We start from the raw sequence: 22,035 nt of genomic DNA, 5'->3' as shown, positions 1-22,035 counted from the left end.
CCGGGTGGCTTCCGGCCGAAGGGGAGCGGGAGGAGGCGTCCGTCGCCCGGAGGGGTTTGGGCGCCGCCGCCGCCGCCGCCGCGGGAGGAGGAGGAGCAGGAGGAGCCCGTTGCCATGGTGCCCAGCAAGTGCCGGCCGGCCGTCGCCGGGGCCCGACCGGGACACGCCGTCTCGGTAAGCGGGGGGGGGGGGGGGCGCCTCCCTCTCCAGAGCCCGCTCTGAGGAGACACAAAGGGAGAGGCAGAGCCGCGCCTGCAGCGCGGGGGGGGGGGTTTCGCCTCACGGGCCCTCCTGCATTTGTGTATTTAACGCTTTTGAATCCATATATTTAATATTCATCTACCTGTATAACGTTTCTCATCCTTATTTATATGGATGCAAAAACAAGTAAGGTGCTGGAAAAAGGCAGGATATAAATAGAATAATAATAATAATAATAATGATAATAATGCTGCAAATGAATGTAATAATAAATACTCATACATCTGTATTTATTGTTATTATGTGTGCACTAGTGGCCAAAATTGTGCAAACCATTTGGGAAAAGTGTATTTCTGAGGTTTGATGGCATATAACACCACTTATTTTTGGAGTAATACCATAAAATTATATATCAATGGAAAGATAATTTCATAGAATCATAGAATCATAGAGTTGGAAGAGACCACAAGGGCCATCGAGTCCAACCCCCTGCCAAGCAGGAAACACCATCAGAGCACTCCTGACATATGGTTGTCAAGCCTCTGCTTAAAGACCTCCAAAGAAGGAGACTCCACCACACTCCTTGGCAGCAAATTCCACTATCGAACAGCTCTTACTGTCAGGAAGTTCTTCCTAATGTTTAGGTGGAATCTTCTTTCTTGTAGTTTGGATCCATTGCTCCGTGTCCGCTTCTCTGGAGCAGCAGAAAACAACCTTTCTCCCTCCTCTATGTGACATCCTTTTATATATTTGAACATGGCTATCATATCACCCCTTAACCTCCTCTTCTCCAGGCTAAACATGCCCAGCTCCCTTAGCCGTTCCTCATAAGGCATCGTTTCCAGGCCTTTGACCATTTTGGTTGCCCTCCTCTGGACACGTTCCAGTTTGTCAGTGTCTTTCTTGAACTGTGGTGCCCAGAACTGGACACAGTACTCCAGGTGAGGTCTGACCAGAACAGAATACAGTGGCACTATTACTTCCCTTGATCTAGATGCTATACTCCTATTGATGCAGCCCAGAATTGCATTGGCTTTTTTAGCTGCCGCGTCACACTGTTGGCTCGTGTCAAGTTTGTGGTCAACCAAGACTCCTAGATCCTTTTCACATGTAGTGCTCTCAAGCCAGGTGTCACCCATCTTGTATTTGTGCCTCTCATTTTTTTTGCCCAAGTGCAATACTTTACATTTCTCCCTGTTAAAATTCATCTTGTTTGTTTTGGCCCAGTTCTCTAATCTGTCAAGGTTGTTTTGAAGTGTGATCCTGTCCTCTGGGGTGTTAGCCACCCCTCCCAGTTTGGTGTCATCTGCAAATTTGATCAGGATGCCCTTGAGTCCATCATCCAAGTCCTTGATAAAGATGTTGAATAAGACCGGGCCCAAGACAGTACCCTGTGGCACCCCACTAGTCACTCTTCTCCAGGATGAAGAGGAACCATTGATGAGCACCCTTTGGGTTCGGTCAGTCAGCCAGTTACAAATCCACTGAGTGGTAGCATAGTCAAGATCGCATTTTACCAGCTTCTTTACAAGAATATCATGGGGCACCTTGTCAAATGCCTTGCTGAAATCAAGGTAGGCTACATCCACTGCGTTCCCTTCATCTACCAGGGTTGTAATTCTGTCAAAAAACGAGATCAGGTTAGTCTGACATGACTTATTTTTCAGAAATCTATGCTGACTATTGGTGATCACAGCATTCCTTTCTAGGTGCTCACAGACTGTTTGCTTAATGATCTGCTCCAGAATCTTCCCTGGTATTGATGTCAGACTGACTGGGCGGTAATTATTTGGGTCCTCTCTTTTCCCCTTTTTGAAAATAGGGACAACATTTGCCCTCCTCCAGTCTGCTGGGACTTTGCCTGTTTTCCAGGAATTCTCAAAGATGACTGCCAGTGGTTCTGAGATCACATCTGCCAGTTCTTTTAATACTCTTGGATGCAGTTCATCTGGCCCTGGAGACTTGAATACATCTAGACTAGCCAAGTATTCTTGTACTATCTCTTTAGTTATTCTGGGGTGTGTTTCCTCTGCTGAATCATTTGCTCCAAATTCTTCAGGTCGGGCATTGTTTTCTTTATCGGAGAAGACTGAGGCAAAGAAGGCATTGAGGAGTTCAGCCCTTTCTGTGTCCCCTGTTTGCATTTCACCATCTTCTCCTCTGAGTGACCCCACTGTTTCTTTGTTCTTCCTTTTGCTACGAACATACCCATAAAAGCCCTTTTTGTTGCTTTTAACCTCTCTAGCAAGCCTGAGTTCATTCTGTGCTTTAGCTTTTCTGACTTTGTGTCTACATGTGCTGGCTATTTGTTTGAATTTAATGAAGAATGTAATGCAATAACTTTTATGAAGGATTATTTATTACAACAGCAGTCATAAAAAAGAAATGTGAAACACATAGAAAAAATGAGATATACAAAATTTTTCACCATGTCAGTTAATATTTAGTTTGGTAACCTTTAGCTTTAATTACGGCCTTACAATGCCTTCCCATGCAGTGAATCAAGTTTTTTCAGTTCTGCAGCTGTAATAATGTTAAACCAAGATTGAATTATTGCCTGTATTAATTGGGTTTTATTGCTGGATTGGTTCTGACTAACAAGTTTATTTAGTCGGCTCCATAGATTTTCAGTTGGGTTAAGGTCTGGGCCATGTATTTCTGGGCATTTACATTCCCATTAATGACGCAAATTCTGCCCACACCTTTTGCTGTCCTACAACCCCAGATCATAACGCTAACTGAGTGTTTCACGGTAGATGGAATGCAAGTAGGATGTAAATCTCCAATTCTTCTCCTCATGTATTTCATGCCATCACTACCAAGCAAGGTGATTTGGGTCTCATCATTCCAAATAACACTGTCCCATTGTTCCGCTGTCCAGTTAACATGCCCAGTTTCCTCTTTTGAACCTTTGTTTCAGAGATAACAATGACCTTTTCCTTGGAATTCTAGCATTTAGACAATATTCCTGCAGTCTGTGTTGAACAGTCCTTGCACTCAACTTCACATTACCTTGCACCATGTCATCTTGTATACACCCAGATGATTTTCTTCTGTCACATAGGCACAGTCTCTCATTTCTTCTATCATCACTTGCTGCTGTGCACCTTTTCCTGCCTTTACCAGTCTGATTTTGTAGTGGCTGAGTCTCCTGATACCTCTTCAAAAAATTAGAAATGCCACCATTGGTTAAGTTTCCACCAATTTTTCTTCTAATTTCTTCATAACTGTAGCCTTGTTCACTTAATAGTACTATTTCACATCGCTTTCTGGGTGATCAGTCAACTCTTTGTGCCATTTCTTTAATTTTATTACGTTTTACTAGCTCACTAAATGAAAGAACACAAAAGAATCAACCAACTGAAAATGTCCTCCTCTCATCTCATACCAGAGCCACTGTATTCTGCTCTGGTCAGACCTCACCTGGAGTACTGTGTCCAGTTCTGGGCACCACAGTTCAAGAAGGACACTGACAAACTGGAACGTGTCCAGAGGAGGGCAACCAAAATGGTCAAAGGCCTGGAAACGATACCTTATGAGGAACGGCTAAGGGAGCTGGGCATGTTTAGCCTGGAGAAGAGGAGGTTAAGGGGTGATATGATAGCCATGTTCAAATATATAAAAGGATGTCACATAGAGGAGGGAGAAAGGTTGTTTTCTGCTGCTCCAGAGAAGCGGACACGGAACAATGGATCCAAACTACAAGAAAGAAGATTCCACCTAAACATTAGGAAGAACTTCCTGACAGTAAGAGCTGTTTGACAGTGGAATTTGCTGCCAAGGAGTGTGGTGGAGTCTCCTTCTTTGGAGGTCTTTAAGCAGAGGCTTGACAACCATATGTCAGGAGTGCTCTGATGGTGTTTCCTGCTTGGTAGGGGGTTGGACTCGATGGCCCTTGTGGTCTCTTCCAACTCTATGATTCTATGATTCATCTCCAGTACATAGCATCAATAGCTGAATCCTACTCTGACATTGATTGAATCATTGCCAAAACAAGATGATACCTGATTGGCTCTCTAAACACTCCTGCTCATTAGCTACATTCAAATGAAGGAAAGCTACTGCATATCAACCTAAGCAAGTTGTGCTTCCTTTTTTCTGGTTACTTGGCTATAACTTTTGATAGAATACAGAAAATTGAACAAACCTTGTTGCATTACATTCTTCAATAAATTATCTTTCCATTGATTATATAATTTTATGGTATTACTCCAAAAATATGTGGTGTTATGAGCCATTAAACCTTGGAAATACACTTTTTCCAAAAGGTTTCCACAATTTTGACCACTAGTGTATGTTATCACCTCCATCTGTAATTACTATTATTATTATTATTATTATTATTATTATTATTATTATTATTATTATTATTATTACTGTATTATTATTATTAGTATATCCCACCTTTTTTCCTAATAGGGACTCAAGCCAGCTTACAACTAAAATAGAAACGTATTTTTAAAAAATCATTAAAAACAATTAAACAGTAAAATTCATATAGTGACCACATACAGATCATTATTTATGTTCCAATTTTTATTTCCATTGCTTTTAAATTCATATATATCTATATGAGGTTTTAATCGTTCTTTAGCATACATTGGAATGTTTGTTATATGACATGTGGTCAAAAACTGGTCACTGGATGTGGTGGCAGATTCATTAGCGATCTTCCATCTCTTATTTCAGATTATTAGATTATAGAGTGTTTCTGATTTTCTAGCATTCTTCACCTTCTGTTATTTAAATTATATATTCCTGAAAGTTATTAATACCTCTTCAATTTCCAGGCCAACAATTATGGGCTTCAGCTGGTTCTCCAGAGTACATCAGCAGCAGAAAGAACCAAGCCTGTGAGACCTGATTTTTTATTATTGAAATACAGCTGTACACAGTTGTCCAGTGTATTTGATGTTTTGTGTCATCAAATGATAGCGTACAATGCTTTCAATGAAATTTCCCATATGATTTGTAACTGTGCATATGATCTAATGTAGCCTTTGTCAATCTAGTGTCCTCCAGATGTTTTGGACTACAACAATCATTAGCCCCAGCAAGTTTGGCAGTAGTGATTGGAGCTGATGAGTATTGTAGTCCAAAACATCTGGAGGGCTCCAGGTTGACAATGGCTGATCAAATGTTTGATGTTTTATTGTATTTTATATATTTTGTTGTCACCCTGTGAGTTACCCTGAGTGGCTGGGGCAGTCCAGTCAGATGGGCAGCATATAAATATAATAATAGTAATAGTAATAGTAATAATAATAGTGATCCAGGACATGAAAACACACGTATCTATATACGCTACATCACTGGTGAGAATAGCCAGCAGCACTTCACTTGGCTACTGATTTTTATTGCCTTGGTAGGTGATCCAGGCAGGGCACATTGCTGCCAACTCCTTTTTCAATTTCTTTACTGGCACCACTTGGTTGTCTTTTAAATGTATACTGTATTTACGAGTACACAGCCTCATATTAAACGCGTGCTCCAGTAAATCACTCCTTTCTTTCAGTTTCCTATCTGGGAACAGCTTAATAGATATTATAAAGATATCCTGTCTGCATGTCTTTAAAAAGAAGCATTCAAATGCAATGCACTAATGGTCTATCTGAGCAGCATGAGGCATAGCATTAAAGCAGCTGGTTAATATACAGTGGGCCTACATCTTATGTGGGGGTTCGATTCTAGGGGTCTGTGCTGAATTGCAAAATTGCTCAAATTCAGGAAATCCAGGGAGGGCTTCCGGGTCAGCGCGAACGACGAATGGCGGAGTTCCTCCGATCGGAGGAACGGGCTCCGTGGAAATTGGGTCTTCCCGCCGCGGCGAAGGCGGGGGCCCGCTAGAAATCCCAGGCGGAGAAGCCTGGGAACGTGGGGTTCGGCAGAGCACCAAGAGCGCCTCCCCTACTCACGAGGAAACCCCTTTTCGGGCTCTGGAGTGAAGTGGGGTGAGTAGCGTGGTGCTGCGAACCGATTGCTATTTCCATGGAGGGAAGCCGCGCAGCCATCGCCGGAGAGCGCTGACTTTTTCCTGATGAGATTTGGACTCTAAATCAAGTACCCGTGAGTAAAAACGGAGAATTGGATCAAGAAACTTGTAAAATTTATGAATTAGGCACAAGCGGGAAGGTTTAAACAGGAAGTCCGCCTTCTGCTTTTTGTATATAGACTGAAGCAAAGACCTTGCAAACTAACAGCCTGGAAAACTGCTTTAAAGTTGGAAATTTCCTGCATCTACAACTAATAAAACCCCCCTTGAAAGCAGGAGAAAAGGGGGGGGGGAGATTTGACTGTTTAATCCTGCAGGAGGAGAGTAAAGGAATTTAAGTTTCCATTGTCCCAAACCTGGGGACGGGGTGTCGGGACAGAAATTCTTTGAGACGTCCATCGATTGAAAGTGGAGTGCTTTGACAGATAGTATTAAAAAAGAAGAGAAACAAATTAACTTCAACGCCACCTTCTGCATTTCTGTATTTTAAAGATACAAAGTATTTGAAAATCGAAAGGATTTGAAATCGAAAGTAATTTCCTTTGTTGGATAGATTTTAAAAATGGATACAAAAAGAAACTGTGTCCCCTAGAGGGAGCTTGTCAGTTTGTTGTTGTAGCTCACAGCTGCAAGATTTGGATCGTGGGACCTGCCATTTGACTTTGAGCAGAAATGTGTTGGAAGGAAGGTTTAGTGTCTGCCCTTGGCTTGCTGGAGCAGCTGCATGAAAAAATGAATTTGATGCATGAAAAATTGGATTTGATGAGCGCTGTGGCTAGTGAATATGATTTAACAGGGAACAAGGATAAAGAAGTTATACAGTGACCAACTCAAGAATCTGGTTTGATAAGGCAGGACCAAGGGCAGATGAAGAAGGAAGAGGCAGTGATTCCCCCGAAAACAACATGAATGGAGAGATCCAAAGTCCGGCAGGAACAAAAGTTACTGATTGAACTTGGAATGTGTTGGGAAGTGTTTGAAGTTAAGGAAGTTCTTAACTCTAGTGGGACTATGAAACAGGCGAACAACTATCTTTTGGATAAATACTTTTTGGATTACAAAGATGATGACAGGGAGTGGGACTGGGGGGAAGGGACTTGCCTGATGAAGGAAAATGGAAATTATTACTGGACGGAACCCTCCGGAGACCCACTCCCCAAGAAGCTAACAATAGACAAAGAAGTGCGCAAGCACAAACAAGGACAAGAAAATGTGCAGAGGGGGCCAAGAAGAGACTTAAGGGCCTCGGACATAAGAACACCAGATTGATGGACTCGATGTAATGGACAGAAAGGGCTGACATGACCCGATACCAGGAAGAAGGGACGTTGGATAAAAACTAGAGATATCAAGGGAAATTCTTTTGTTAATTTTGGAATTAGTGTAACATTAATGAAATATTAGGGAACATGCTGGAAAGGAACCAAATTGGCTTTAGCAGAAAAGATCTAAGGAGATATGAATGAATATGATGTAAATTTTGAAATTTTAAGATTTTTAAGATAAGATAAGGTTTAAAAAGATTTAGGTAAATTGAATAACAGATTATATTAAAAGATGGAAAGGCAATGTTGAATTAATTGATAAGATAGATTGTGAAGATTAATAATTTAAATTAAAATTGAGAAACATGGGAAGAATTTGCTGAAATAACGAATTAAACTAGAATACAAAAAGGGAGGTGTGAGGAGGTTCAAGAAATAAGCAAATGGAAAGTTGTAAATTTGAGATTTGTATTTTTCTGTCTTCTTTTTTTGGTTTTTTCTTTTTGTTGTACTTTTTGTTGTATTTTTCTGATTTTTTCTGTTTTTCTTTTGTTGTTGTATTGATGAAATTCTGAATAAATATCATTTAAAAAAAAAACAAATTCAGGAAACCCAGGAACTGCCCCCAGAACTGGCAGCATCCCAGAACCCTTGCGTCTCCTTCCCAAAGCCCAGTAGGTGAGGTGCCACCTTGCTTCCCAGCCTCTGGGAAGGAGGTGCAAGGGTTCTGGGAGCTTCCCAGGGCCCTGCCATGATCTCCCCAAAGCATGGTAAGCAAGGGAAATCCTCTGGGTGTACATGTGTGTCTGTGGAAATAAATAAACAAAGAGACTCTGCTCTCTGTTGCTTATTTATTCCCTCCAGATAATGTTGCGATTGCGCATGTAAAGTGAGTGCAAATTGCAGATTTACTGTACATCTCCTTCTCTGTCTCAAACTGTAAGGGAATCCCACATGCACAGTGAGGCATTGACTGCCCCCTGTTGTGAATATTATGAAATGTGATACTGACATAGAAGTGTACATTGGTATTCTACATCATACACATGGTTGGTTATATGTGTGGTGAGGGGAAGGGGTACAACTTAATGGAACTATGGATATGACAATAGGAAGCTGCCTTATACTGGAACAGATTGGTCCATTTATATTGTCTTTGTGTGTATTGTCTACATCAGGCACGTCCAACAGGTAGATCGTGATCTACCGGTAGATCACTGGCCGTCTGTGGTAGATCACTGGTAGATCAGTGGCTCCCCCCAAAGAAGCTCAACAAGTTTGGGTCCCCTGAAAAAAGCTCAGCATTCTTGACCTGAACCCCTAAAAAACTGGGCTTTCCTCCTCCCTAAGAAAAGTTCAACAACTTTGACCTGAACCCCCCAAAAGGGGGTAGATCACTGCCAGTTTTTAACTCTATGAGTAGATTGTAGTCTCTTGGGAGTTGGCCACCCCTGGTCTACATAGACCACCACCAGCGGCTCTCCAGGATCTCATGCAGGGGACTTTTCCACCCCTCCCTGGGTTGAACCTGGGGCATTTTGCCTGCAAAGCTCTACCACTGAGTGATGGCCCTTCCACATATGGAAGTAGTTCTCTGTATCCAGTTTCCTGTGCCTGGACTGAACTTCCCAACCACACCAACATATCATTGGGCTGTTATATGAAATTTCCAGTCTACATCTGAAACCAAGGTCACAGTGCAATCTTATCTATACCTGTATGTTCAGAAGTAAGTCCTACTGACTTAAGTGGAACTTATTTCCAGAAAAATGTGTGTATGATTGCAGCCTTATTGCAGTCCCAATACATGCAGATCCACGTTTTTCTTACTTTCTCATTTGTTTGCATTGACGTATAATGGTTTGTTGTAATAATTTCTGTTGCAGCTTGAGTTCAGATTACACAAAGAGCAGCCGTATCTTCATAACAGATTCTTGCAGCATGATCTTGAAAAGAACTATTCAGGAAAACAAGGTAACATTGTGAGACTGACTCCTCTTAAAGTTTGCATGCCAACCATGAAAAGAATAAATGTTTTTACAGCTGTAGCATATTTTCATTATTTGTAATTTAATTTCTCACTGTTTCTTGAAATAGGTAGCAAAGCTGTCTGCAGGCAAACCATAGATTTTTTTCTAGTTTAGGACCACTTTGAGATCCACACGACAGATACAGTTACTGTGAATTTACTGCTGTTGCATTGATGTTGCCTGCAGCAAACACATAAAAGGGTGGCTGACACACCCAGTGGGGATGTGTTGGGGAGCCCCAGTCCAAACAGGTTCTTAAAACTTTTGCAGGGGCTTCCAAAGTCACAGGTCATCTACATTTGACATGCATGTTCTAGGAAATACTGATGTTTTATTATTTTGGTGTTGTGTTAAGCGTTTGTATTTGTATATACTTTTTACATATGTATGCCGCTTTGAGTCACTGGATGTAGTAAGCAGTGAATAACTGTAATAATAATAATGATCTGCTTGATGAGGGGGATAGGAGATGATCATTCTAGCTCTGCCCCTGACTGCAGTCTCTGTTTCTTTCCATGAGTTGGAGGGGTAACTTCCATACTGTGGAGCCTTTTCTACTCATGTAGGCTCTCTCCTATGCATGTAGAAGTTGAGTCTACAACACATGGAGGGAGACTGTGGTCATAGCAAGTATGATACTTTGTGAAATTCTCACGTATAGCTGATAAATTATAGCATACCTGCTGATTTCAAAGGGACTTCATCCCAAGTTAGTGTGCCAAGGAGTGCAAAGGACTGCAACTGTAGTTCTGTATTTTGATGAGCAGCACTGTCATAACCCTTATATATATATATTTTCCCCCCAGCCGATGGAAGATTAAGTCCTTTATCACGCAGTAAAAAGTTGTATGTCCCTGTAGCACCAAATTTTGCAGATATTCCCGGCATGGAGGTGAAATATGGTGCAGGCTCTCTGGCAACATTTGGAGATTCCTCCTTTCCTAACCCTTCAAAATACAGACTTCAACAGGGCTGTCATAATGCTAGTCCAAATATTTCAGGTAAGTGATGAGCACTGATGTGGTGGATAAAGCAGGCCTCCAAACATTTGGCGTCTGTTGAAAGACAGGTAAAGGAGGACATGATAGAGGTGAGCATGATGTGGCTGATATGGAGAAACAGAAAAGTTTCTTTGTTACATAGAACTAAAACCCAGTAGAACTAGAACCCAGTAGGGGCATCCAGTGAAAGTGAATGGTGGTAAATGTAGGCTGGACAGAAGGAATTTTGCTATTGCAAGACGTTGTGAGGGTGACCAATTTGGATGGCATTAAAGGGGGATTAGACAAATACATGGATGGTAAGGCTGTCATTGGTAACTAGCCACGATACCTGTGTACTACCTTCATTATCTGAGGCAGTAACTAATAAGTACAATTATTAGTTGTATCCCACTACCTTTGGATCTTCTGATAAATTGAATGAATGAATAAACAAACAAACAAATGATAATACAATTATTATTGCTAGGTGTCATGCTAGGTATGAAGCTGGGTTGAACGTTGGGCATCTGTGTAAAGATCTCAGCCCTGTTCTGTGCCTCTGCTCCTCTTCGCATAACGGGCACTGCATCTTCCTTTCCACCTTTCTCATATCTTCCAATGCTTGTTTATTCCAGTTCATATAATATTTATATTCATCAGTATTATATTTAATTATTATAGTTAAGTAATATATTCAAGTCTTCCATGGATCTCCCCACCCCAGTCATGCTTTATCCTTAGAACAATCCCATGATGCAGGTTAGACTGATAAATTGTGATTGGCCAGTAAGATTCATGACCAAGCAGGGATTTGAACCTGCAGCTCCCCAGTCTGGCACTCTTAATCCAGCCTTCCCTAACTTGTAGTCTGAAACAGAAGGCACAAACTCCCATTAGCCCAGGCATAGGCAAACTTGGCCCTCCAGATGTGTTGGGACTACAACTCCCACTGTCCCTAGCTAACAGGACCAGTGGTCAGGGATGGTGGGAATTGTAATCTCAAAACATCTGGATGGTTGAGTTTGCCTCTGCTTGCATTAGCCCCAGCCAGTGTCACCAGTGACCAGGGATAATGGAAACTATAGTGCAAAACATCCTAAGGTTGGGGAAGGCTATGGAGTTATACCATGCTGGTTCACATTATTATTATTTTTATCATCAATGTTTTTATTTAATGTTATACTGGAAACACAACCCCACATATCATAAATGTAACATACATACCCTCACAGTTATTAATTTCATGGTTGCTTTGGCCAGTGCCTATAAGCCTTCAAATGCCTGGGGAGTGAGACAGACAGATGCGCCTCACTAGGGAGGGTATTCCACAGATGGAACCACCACCAAGAAGGCCCTGTCATGGGTCCATGTGAGCTGGGCAGCAGTTAGAGGCAGAACTACCAACAGGGCCTACTTGCTGATTGTAGCTATACACTTAGATGCATAGTTTGCCCTGCCCAACAAGAGGAATAATATTTCCACAATAACCCTGACTTCTCTTTCCTGTATAGTCATGGCTAATTTGGACCTTATAAGCATAGATATGAAATTAGAATATACATACTTGCCTTCCATGTGCCATATTGCCATGTCACTTACAAGCATTTCCCAACAAAACTGCTTCCGACTGGCGCATAAGGAGCACATCCCCTTCCTTAACTCTGGCATTGCAACCTTGGCATCAAGTCTCTCGTGTTTGTTGCTAGAGCTAGTTAGGCACGTGCATCATTGGACAGTAAAATGGTAATATGTGTGTTTTTTTAAAGTTAAATTCCTTTAAATGTTTATTTTTCTATTAGATAATATCACTTATGGGAACACTGCTTTTCCCCTAGTGCACCGAACTGCAGAAGAGAAAATGCAGCATTCTGACAGGCTGACCCTTGAAAGGTAAAAATAGAATTGGTGGGTGATGCTTTTCACAGTAATGTACATGTTTACATAGAAGGTATTATGATATCATATCACACATACTCATAGGATTGCAGCCTTAGGCCACAGTCATAATCCCATTTACCTGGGTGTAAGCCCCATTTGAATTGAGTGGTACTTATTTCTGACTAGAATAGAATTGCACTGTTAGTCTGTCTGGGAAAATAATGAGCAGTGGCTAGTATTAAGAACTTCAATGGTTTTATTCCTATGTACATAAAAAGGTAAGGCTGCACAACCCCCATAGGAGCATTTCTAGTGCCATATCACAATCCTGGATTTCCATGAAGTCGGGGTGGTGGAGGGAAACAAAAGAGAAGGAAGGTTGCACAACAGCAGTGGACACGGCATGGGAGTGAGAAGGGAGAAACATCGAGGGGTGGGGAAAAGTGGTGGTTAAAATAACCGCAGAAGGTTGAATAAAGCAGGGGTGGAGAAAGCTGATAGAAAAATCATGGATTTAAACAACAGCGGAAGTTTGAATAAAGTACTATGGAATATTTGAGGGCAAAATGTTCCCTCAGAACAGTTTACCTGTTTGGGAAATCAGGTCCTTTGCATTGCCACTTCTCCCTGGTTTTCTGGTTTTCTCTTTTAATGGGTACTCATGGCTACAGTGCATGCTCTGTCCTCATTGCAGTCTTTTTGACTTCCTGATATTTTTGTGGTTTTGAAAACCTTGGACTTCCCCTGAGTATGCTGATACCTCTACCTTTTTTCTCACTGCTTCAGTCATGCCAACACTTTGCTTGAGTTTGCTATTAGAAGTGATTCCCTGTGTTTGTTGTCACCTGTACTAAACATTTCTTAAAACTTTCCCCCTCCTAGACAAAAGCTGACTGTTTGCCCAATTATTGATGGAGAAGAGCACCTTCGTCTGCTGAGCTTCCAGCATAACTGCATAACACGGATCCAGAATATCTCTAATTTGCAGCATCTTGTTTTCTTAGATCTGTATGATAATCAGATAGAGGAAATCAGCGGCCTTACTACACTAAGGTCCCTCCGTGTCCTTTTGTTAGGAAATAACAGGTAAAAAAGGGAGGGGACCTTGACATACTTAAAAAAACACTTTTTTAGTGTTCTCTGTGAAACTTGCATAGGGTGTGTTCACTGTAATGTCAAATAAGTCCCCCTACGGTTGGCAGAGACGGAATGCAACATAATCTACTTCTTATTGCTTGGGAATCACGACTTACCTAGCTGTCTGCTTGCAAAGTCAAAGCCAGCCCTGACTAATTTGGACATGTGACAATACAGAGGTGACTGTGGTATCAAACTAAGGTACAGAATTTGTGGATATGAGAAAAAGAATAGCAGTTTTGCCAATTTGTTCCCCAAGCAAGAACACAACCTGGGGTGAATGCAGACTGTAGATTTTGAAATCTCCATAGGTGTACCTTGAAACGAACCCTCAAAAGTCACTACCTCAGCTGCTAAAATATTATGGTATGTTTATTAACCTTCCAACTTCTCAGAAGCATACAAAGCCCAGGGCAAGTGGGAACATGGGCTGCCAGTGGGAAGGAGTGTAGAAGCAAATGGAGTAGACAGAATTGGTCGGCTATTAGAGACCGTGAATGTTGGGCCAAATTATGTAATTATACGCACACAGGCATGCTTTGCCCAAATTCAGTGCATGACCTGTGCTATCAAAAGTCTTGGCTACTTCTACAGTACAGTGAAGTGTAAACTGACAACATGGGTGAAACTGAACCTATAAATTATCGTATTTTTTGCTCTATAGGGCGCACCTGACCATAGGGTGCACCTAGTTCTCAGAGGGGAAAATCAAGGGAAAAAATATGATTCTCCCCCCCCCCCCAGCTCTGGGAGCAGCAGACAGGCTGCACGCAGCCTGTGCCCTTCTCCCAGACCTCCTCCCTGCTATTGCGGGAGGTGGGGGAATTCCCCCATCTCCCGCAAAAGCCCACAGGAGGGTGAAGGGACTGACTCGGCCAATCAGTCCCTTCTTCCTCCTTGGGGAAAAGCCCCCAAGAGCGGTGCCCTCTTTAAAGGCTGCGCGGCTCCTGCAGGCTTTTCTACGAGGTGAGGGAATTCCCCCACCTCGTAGAAAAGCCTGCAGAAGCCGCGCAGCCTTTAAAGAGCGCGGGGCTTTTGCGTGCTTTTGCAGGAGGTGGGGGAATTCCGCCATCTCCCACAAAAGCCCACAGGAGGGAGAAGGGACTGACTCGGCCAGTCAGTCCCTTCTTCCTCCTTGGGGAAAAGCCCCCAAGAGTGGTGCCCTCTTCAAAGGCTGCGTGGCTCCTGCGGGCTTTTCTACGAGGTGGGGGAATTCCTGTGGGTGCTGCTTTCCACCACCGCCAGCCTCAGAACCAGGTCAGGGAGCAAGCAAAGGCGTCGCATGCCTTCCCGCTGCCCGCCGAGCTTGTGGGGCTGGCGGTGGGGGGAAGCGCTGCTTCCCCCCACCGCCAGCCTCAAAGACCAGACTCTCCTGGCTTCAGCAAAAGCAACACGAAGCCTCCGGAGCGCAGGCTTCGGAGGCTTCGCGTTGCTATCGCTGAAGCCAAGGAGCCCGCATTCGCTCCATAGGACGCAAACACACTTACCCTTAATTTTTGGAGTGGAAAAAGAGCGTCCTATAGAGTGAAAAATACGGTAGGTCTCTTTGCAGACCCCATAAACACAGCAACCTCCCTAATCAGAGAACTCATTACATTTGCAATGGTGTCGGGCCAACAGGTGAATTTTGCAAAGTTGGAAGCTATGTGCTTCAGCACCGCTCCTCACATCCAAAAAGAACTTGCTAACGCAGGCATAGTCAAACTTGGCCTTCCAGGTGTTTTGGGACTACAACTCCCATCATTCCTAGCTAACAGGACTTGTGGCCAGGGATGATGGGAGTTCTAGTCCCAAAACATCTGGAGGGCCGAGTTTGCCTATGCCTGTGCTAACGTCACCAAGGTAAAACTTTGCCACACCAAGTTCAGATACCTAGGGGTACAAATAACCAGAAACCTCAATAAATTATAGCTCCACAACTACAACCTCTTGTGGCGACAAATTAACAAAGACCTAAAGAGATGGAACAACATGAACTTCACTCTCTCAGACAAAATAGCCATGAACAAAACGATCACCCTCCCAAAACTAACCTACCTATTCCAAACCCTCCCAACCTGAATTCCCCCAGCCCAACTCCATAAATGGCCCCAAATACCTGCACCTCCCCTCCTCAGAAGGACGATGGGAAATCCCAAACATAGAAGCATATTATATTGCCAACCAAGTACGTCACATAATCCCATCATCCCTAGCTGACAGGACCCATGGTCAGGGATGATGGGAGTTGTAGTCCCAAAACATCTGGAGGGCCCATGCCTGCGCTAACGTCACCAAGGTAAAACTTTGTCACACCAAGTTCAGATACCTAGGGGTACAAATAACCAGAAACCTCAATAAATTATAGCTCCACAACTACAACCCCTTGTGGCGACAAATTAGCAAAGACCTAAAGAGATGGAACAACATGAACTTCACTCTCTCAGACAAAATAGCCATGATCAAAACGATCACCCTCCCAAAACTAACCTACCTATTCCAAACCCTCCCAACCTGGATTCCCCCAGCCCAACTCCGTAAATGGCAGAAAAACCTACACATATTTATTTTCTCACACAAAAAACCAAGAATAAGCCCCAAATACCTGCACCTCCCCTCCTCAGAAGGACGATGGGAAATCCCCAACATAGAAGCATGTTATAATGCCAACCAAGTACGTCACATAATCCGATATATACTAGAAGATGAGACAAAACAATGAATACACCTGGAGAGGGACACAATTGAAAATACCTGCACCACAGCATACCCATTCCTCCCAAACGGAGGAAAATTCCCACAACACTAAACAGGTGCACACAGACCATGCTTAAAGCATGGAAAGGTAAACTGTCCCCAGCCCCAGCCCCACTAATTCCCTTGGCACACCACCCATTATTCCATCACACAGCGCAAAACCTCCAGATAAAAACCTGGCAAACCAAAGGCTTATATCGCCTAACAGACTTCTATCAAAATAACAAACCCTTATCAACACAAGAAATGCAAGACAAACTAGAAGACACCCAAATGCCCTGGCTCACACACCACCAATTACATGCCCTTGTAAACAATCCAGTAGTAAAATCAGCAGCAACTAGGCCCCTGACAACCTTCGAAAACCTCCTCCTAACGACAAAGGGAAACGGCAAAGGGATGGTATCCGCAGTATACAAAATACAACTCCAAAATCCCACAAACCCCCTAGACGTAATCAAAAAACAATGGGAAGACGACATAGGCTATGAGATTAACCCCACTCAGTGGACCAGAATGTGGTCTAAACCTCCCATTAAATCCATATCAACGAAAAGGAAAGAACTCACTCTGAAACTCACAGGTGGTACCTAACACCGAGGAAATTAGCGCTAATACACCCAGGAACCTCATCAAAATGCTGGAGAGGGTGAACCTCCACAGGCACATACCTCCACATGTGGTGGAATGCCCCAAAATCCAACTATTCTGGACAACAACCATACGAGAAATATGTAAAATAACCAAGCAAGTATTAGAAATCACCCCAGAACTGGCCCTACTAAACATCTTCCAAGACAATAATTCCCACTCACATCACAAAGAACTCATCACCCACCTACTCTCAGCAGCCAGAAACATCATAACCAGACACTGGAGAAACCTGTCAGGATGGTACCAAATAATATGGGAAACAGCCTTACGAGAAAAACTACCCAATAAACTGAAACTGACACGGGGACAAATAGAAGAAGACGCCTTCACCCCGGTGTGGCTCCCTTTTATCACATATACAGCCCAACAAGACAATGACAAGAATCCACCAATAGCATATGAATCAATATGGCTAACCTGATCCAAAAACACCCAGCCACCCCACTCACACATGGAAACAACGACCACCACAGCCAACCACAAACAACCACACCCTAGGCCAACCCCAACCTCTCACCACCAAAGGAACACAAGTGAATAGTAAAGAGAACCTGCACAAGCGACGCTGACACAAAACCCCGCACATACATTAAGTAAAACAGAAACATCGCCACCTGACCCCACCCCACTTACCGTTCCCCCACCTCTTTCCCCCTTTTCTTCCTAATGTAACACTAATGTCTCAACAAATGAAACTGATCTGTAGAAAATGTAACTTGGAAAAAGAGATATTGCACATACTTTTGTAAACCAATAAATCTTTAATAAAAAAATACGTTTTTTAAAAAAATGGTGAAATCGACAGCATGCATATTTCAAGACCCTAATAAGCTCTGCAAATTTTTTTTCAGTTGATGGCATTAATGTACATATTGGCTTTGAATAATAAAAAATAATAAGAGTAAGATTATTACTATTAATATCCCTCTGGGTGGCATATAGAATACAGTGGTACTTCGGTTTACAAACGTAATCCGTTCTGGAAGTCTGTTCTTAAACCAAAGCCCTTCTTAAACTGAGGCGCGCTTTACCTAATGAGGCCTCCTGCTGCTGGTGCCCTTCTACCATTCGGCTTCTGTTCGTAGACCGAGATAAAGTTTGCTAACCAGAACACTACTTCCGATTTTGCAGAATTCGTATACCGAATAGTTCGTAAACAGAGCTGTTCTTAAACCGAGGTACCACTGTATATAAAAACATCATAAAAATTGAACAAGTAGAAAAACAGAGTATCTTATACCAGCTTGCAGTATGCTAGAGAGCAAGCCAAACTATACATGATAAAGACTGTACTATCTAAGAATATCGGGGCTGGGATGGTCTAGGAGCAGGAGCTAACCTCAGAAAGAGTCCTAACTTTGAAAGAGTCCCAACTTTGCCCTGCCAGCTTTTCCCTGTCTTGTGTGAGGGGAGCCTGAGGAAATTGTCCTCCTTCTGTGAGGCTCCCTCCCCCCAGCACTGCAGAAGGGCACACCACCTCCCTAGGAGTGAGCAGCTCCTGCAAATCCCAACATTTTCCTCTGAGAATCTTTCCAAGCTTTACTCACCACTCCTGCTGGTCTCAACCGGGAACCGGGTGAGAGTGGAGGAGAAATGCAAGATCGTCTTCCACACACTCGAGATGCCTCAAACTCGGAGGGGAGGTTGTTCAGTTGCGGCTATTAATGCAAGTCTGAATATGGGACAAACCACAAGTAACTATGAATTACCGTATTTTTTGCACCATAACACTCACTTTTTTCCTCCTAAAAAGTAAGGGGAAATGTCTGTGCGTGTTATGGAGGGAATGCCTACGGGTGGCATGCCTACGGATTTTCCTCCTCTAAAAACTACGTGCGTGTTATGGTCGGGTGCGTGTTATAGAGCGAAAAATACGGTAAGTGGGGCTTTCTTCTTTATTTACTTCTAACCACCCTTGGATTGGAGGAGGGTGAGTTCCTGGTGCCAGTCAGGAACAGATTGCTAGGAGATTCATAATTTCACTCTCCTTTATTGGAGTGCTTAATACTGCAAGAAGTCTCAGAAGCTGCTGTTTTCCCAAGTTTGCTGTTGCATCTTGTCCTGTATCCACCTTCTTGCTAAGCACTCCACTTCCAGAATCCATACAATTTCAAGCTGGTGTATGGAGGTCTTCCCTTTTTTTCTGCCTCTGTTCAGCATGTTGGCTTTACCATTTACGTTAGCAGCAGGGGTAGATCTGTGGTTGAATCCCACTGTCCTTGCCTTCACATTGGGGACCTGTGTATGCTGGAGCTTCTGGGATGCACTGGCATTCTGCTTGGGATTAGATCCTCAGGTGGTTGGTTATGCTGGACAGAAGCCCATAGCAGATTAAAGCCTGGGCAGGGGTCAAATGGGAATAAATTTCCCCTCCTTGAAATAAAAATACTTCTTGAATGCTTGAATGTTTCAGAATAAGGAGAATATCAAACCTGGATAACCTTGTAAGCCTTGATGTCTTGGACCTTCATGGAAATCAGGTATAATGTGATAAATGCTTTTTCAGTTTGTACCATGGGGTACCTGTTGCTGGCTTTTTAGGTGTAGTGCTGCTTTGCATCTCCCCTTTGTTTTCATGAGACTTGCTAAATTGAAGGAACTTAACTTTGCATAGTTTTTCAGAATCTTACGTTGAGTTAATTATGCCATCAGCCTGTGGAGTCTAGTGTATCATTCATTTCGTTAGGGCTGTCAGATGACTAGATAACCACCTGCTCCTTCACTATATTAAAGAGTTAAAGTGTTTGGGGGCTTTTTATTTCAAAAAAGACATCCAGTGGGTTGGGGGAGCACACCTAATGTTTACAAAATCAGATACCATCTTATTAGGACGTCCATCCGACCTTGTAGAATCTAGGCCTTTAGTGTGGTGGCACATTCTCCTCGAAGTATCCTTCCATTACTCTTCAGGTGCCATCTCTGTTTTCTGTGCCTATCAAAGACCCTCCCTTTTCAACAAGCCTTGTAAGGGGAAAATCTATCTAATCTGCAACTGTATTGGATTTGAAACTGTTCTGACATATAAAATTGGTTTGACATAGGGAATTTTTGTAATTACCTTTATTGATATTTTCACTATGGAATCACTTCAAGTTATTTTTTGAGAAACGATTATTTAGTGGAATCAAATAAATGAAATAACTGATCTCTCCTGTAGGTGACATATTAATAATGTTATCATGGTGATTCATTATATTGGTACAGTTCTGTGCTTTTTAGCCAAGATTGTTGTGATCCACTAAATGAATCAGTTAAATCAGTCATTTTGGTTGTTTGGTCTACAGACATTGAACATCAAACATATGTTATCAAGACAACCACAGCAGAGAGAAAATGCATATATGTGCACACAAATTGTGCCTTTTAAAATAATAAAATGTGTGAACAGTCAGAAATAGTTTAAAATACATAAAATTTTGATTGACCACTTTTTCCATTTAGTAACTAACCTGGTTTTGATGGCTATGGTGAGGAACATGGCTATATTTTCTGTGACCTTATGATTAGAGTCTGCCATTAAAATTGCAACAGAACCCACCTGACTACCAAAAAGTGTTAGTCAGTTCATGTACAGGGCTGGTATCAAGGATCAGCAGAGTTGAGCACCTGCTAAGGGCCCATAGGAGGCTGATGGAGAAGAGTTCCCTCCTGGACCTGTTGCAACAAGCAGGCTCACTTGCTGAGGGACAGGGTGAAGGCGAAGCATGGAAGGTGTCTTGCTCAAGAGCCCTCCCCAGGAAGTATTGGGAGCAGCAGTGAACCCTGGGCCTGGCAGAAATGGCAGCCCACCAAAACATGCAAAACTGCCCATCAATTTATTCAAAACAATAGGGAAAGATTAGATTTCTCTTGTGTCATCATACAACAAGGCCGGCCAAAGAAGTTGATTTCTAGTAGGATCAGGGTAGAGAGAAGAAGATCCCTCTTCACACAATACATAATTAATTTATGGAATTTGCTGTCTTAAACTGTATTGATGGTCACTGGCTTAGATAGCTTCAAAAGGGATTAACATTCATGGTGCTTTTTACTAAAAGGAATTCATGTGTACAGAGGGGAGTATCCTGAGTATTAGTTGTTGGGGAAGGATGAGTGAGAAGGATAAGCTAAGAAAATCATGCTTAATCTTGTGTGTGCTCAAACCGTACTGTAATATTTGAGCTCTGTTTCATCTAATGCTTTGTTCCTACTTTAGTTAACATAATTTTATAATACCATATATGTGTGTGTGTCTGTGTGTAGATCTATAGATAGTTTGTGTGTGTTTTAAAAAGGAAAGAAGGAAAGCTGTGATAGGAAGGAATTCCATTAACACTGACAGAAGAAGTTCATAAATAACATCTCTATGAATTCTTCATGAATCCCCGATTTCTGCTGTTCTGACAAATGCTTCTGCTCTTTTGAAAGGAGGCACTGCAGGGACTCCTAGCAAGAAGCCATCTTTGGAGAGTTCCAGTCTTCATTCTTAGCCACTTGTTCCTGTTCTCCATTTCTGTGTGATGTCAGCTGTACTGCTTGCTAACCCTATTATTTCAGTTATTTGCTTCTTAAGTAGTTGGTGCTCTACAATTAACTTATCCTTTGCATGGTTGCTTGGAAGTAAGTCCCACAGTGCTTAGTGCAGCTTACTCCCATGTAAGTGTGCATAGGGGTGTGACCATAAACATTTCACTTTTTTACCTCCATAAGATCCGGAGGCACAGTTCAGGCTTAGAAGAGAAGCTGCTTGTTTAATGGTGTCATTCTTAGAGGGGGGAAAGAAGGGTTGGGCTCAACTGATACAATCCTCATTCTTCCTCATCTTCTCTTTTACAGATTGCTATCATAGAAAATCTCCACCATTTAAGTGACCTCAGAGTGCTGAATCTTGCCCGGAATTGCTTAACATACATTGAAAACCTGAACGGACTAGATTCACTGACGGAGCTTAATCTTAGATATAATCAGATCAGAATTGTGGTAAGTGAACTGAATCCATTTGCTCTAGAAAAAAATGCTATAATTTGAATGAACTATATTGCTTTTGGAATTTTAAAACAAATTTGATTCAAAAAAATTCAGTTTCTTTTGGTGGATTTTTTTTGGGGTATCAATGTATATTGTCATGTATAGTCTTCAGTTGAAGAGAGAGCCTATGAATACATATTTTGCAGGAGATC

The 22,035-nt window shown here is 42.4% G+C and overlaps 1 protein-coding gene across 9 annotated transcripts in view; it reads left to right on the top strand.

Moving 5' to 3' along the window:
• Window positions 1-22,035, top strand: part of LRRC49 (leucine rich repeat containing 49) — a 79,455-nt gene continuing 57,420 nt past the window's right edge. Inside the window, exons 1-8 of one of the 9 annotated variants that reach the window (XM_053364395.1) lie at window positions 1-174; window positions 4,992-5,054; window positions 9,345-9,432; window positions 10,295-10,489; window positions 12,271-12,361; window positions 13,232-13,435; window positions 19,290-19,356; window positions 21,692-21,835. In XM_053364395.1, coding sequence (XP_053220370.1) covers window positions 115-174; window positions 4,992-5,054; window positions 9,345-9,432; window positions 10,295-10,489; window positions 12,271-12,361; window positions 13,232-13,435; window positions 19,290-19,356; window positions 21,692-21,835 — 912 coding nt within the window. In that variant the 5' untranslated portion in view covers window positions 1-114. Of the gene's footprint in view, window positions 175-4,991; window positions 5,055-9,344; window positions 9,433-10,294; window positions 10,579-12,270; window positions 12,362-13,231; window positions 13,436-19,289; window positions 19,357-21,691; window positions 21,836-22,035 lie in introns of those variants that run through there. The other 8 variants (XM_053364391.1, XM_053364390.1, XM_053364389.1 and 5 more) reach the window with 8 other exon arrangements.

The sequence above is a fragment of the Podarcis raffonei genome, chromosome 14 (genome assembly GCF_027172205.1).
Source record: "Podarcis raffonei isolate rPodRaf1 chromosome 14, rPodRaf1.pri, whole genome shotgun sequence".
In the NCBI taxonomy this organism is placed as follows: domain Eukaryota; kingdom Metazoa; phylum Chordata; class Lepidosauria; order Squamata; family Lacertidae; genus Podarcis; species Podarcis raffonei.
Note: the sequence above shows the minus strand (reverse complement) of the source record. Positions and strands in the feature narration are given on the sequence as shown.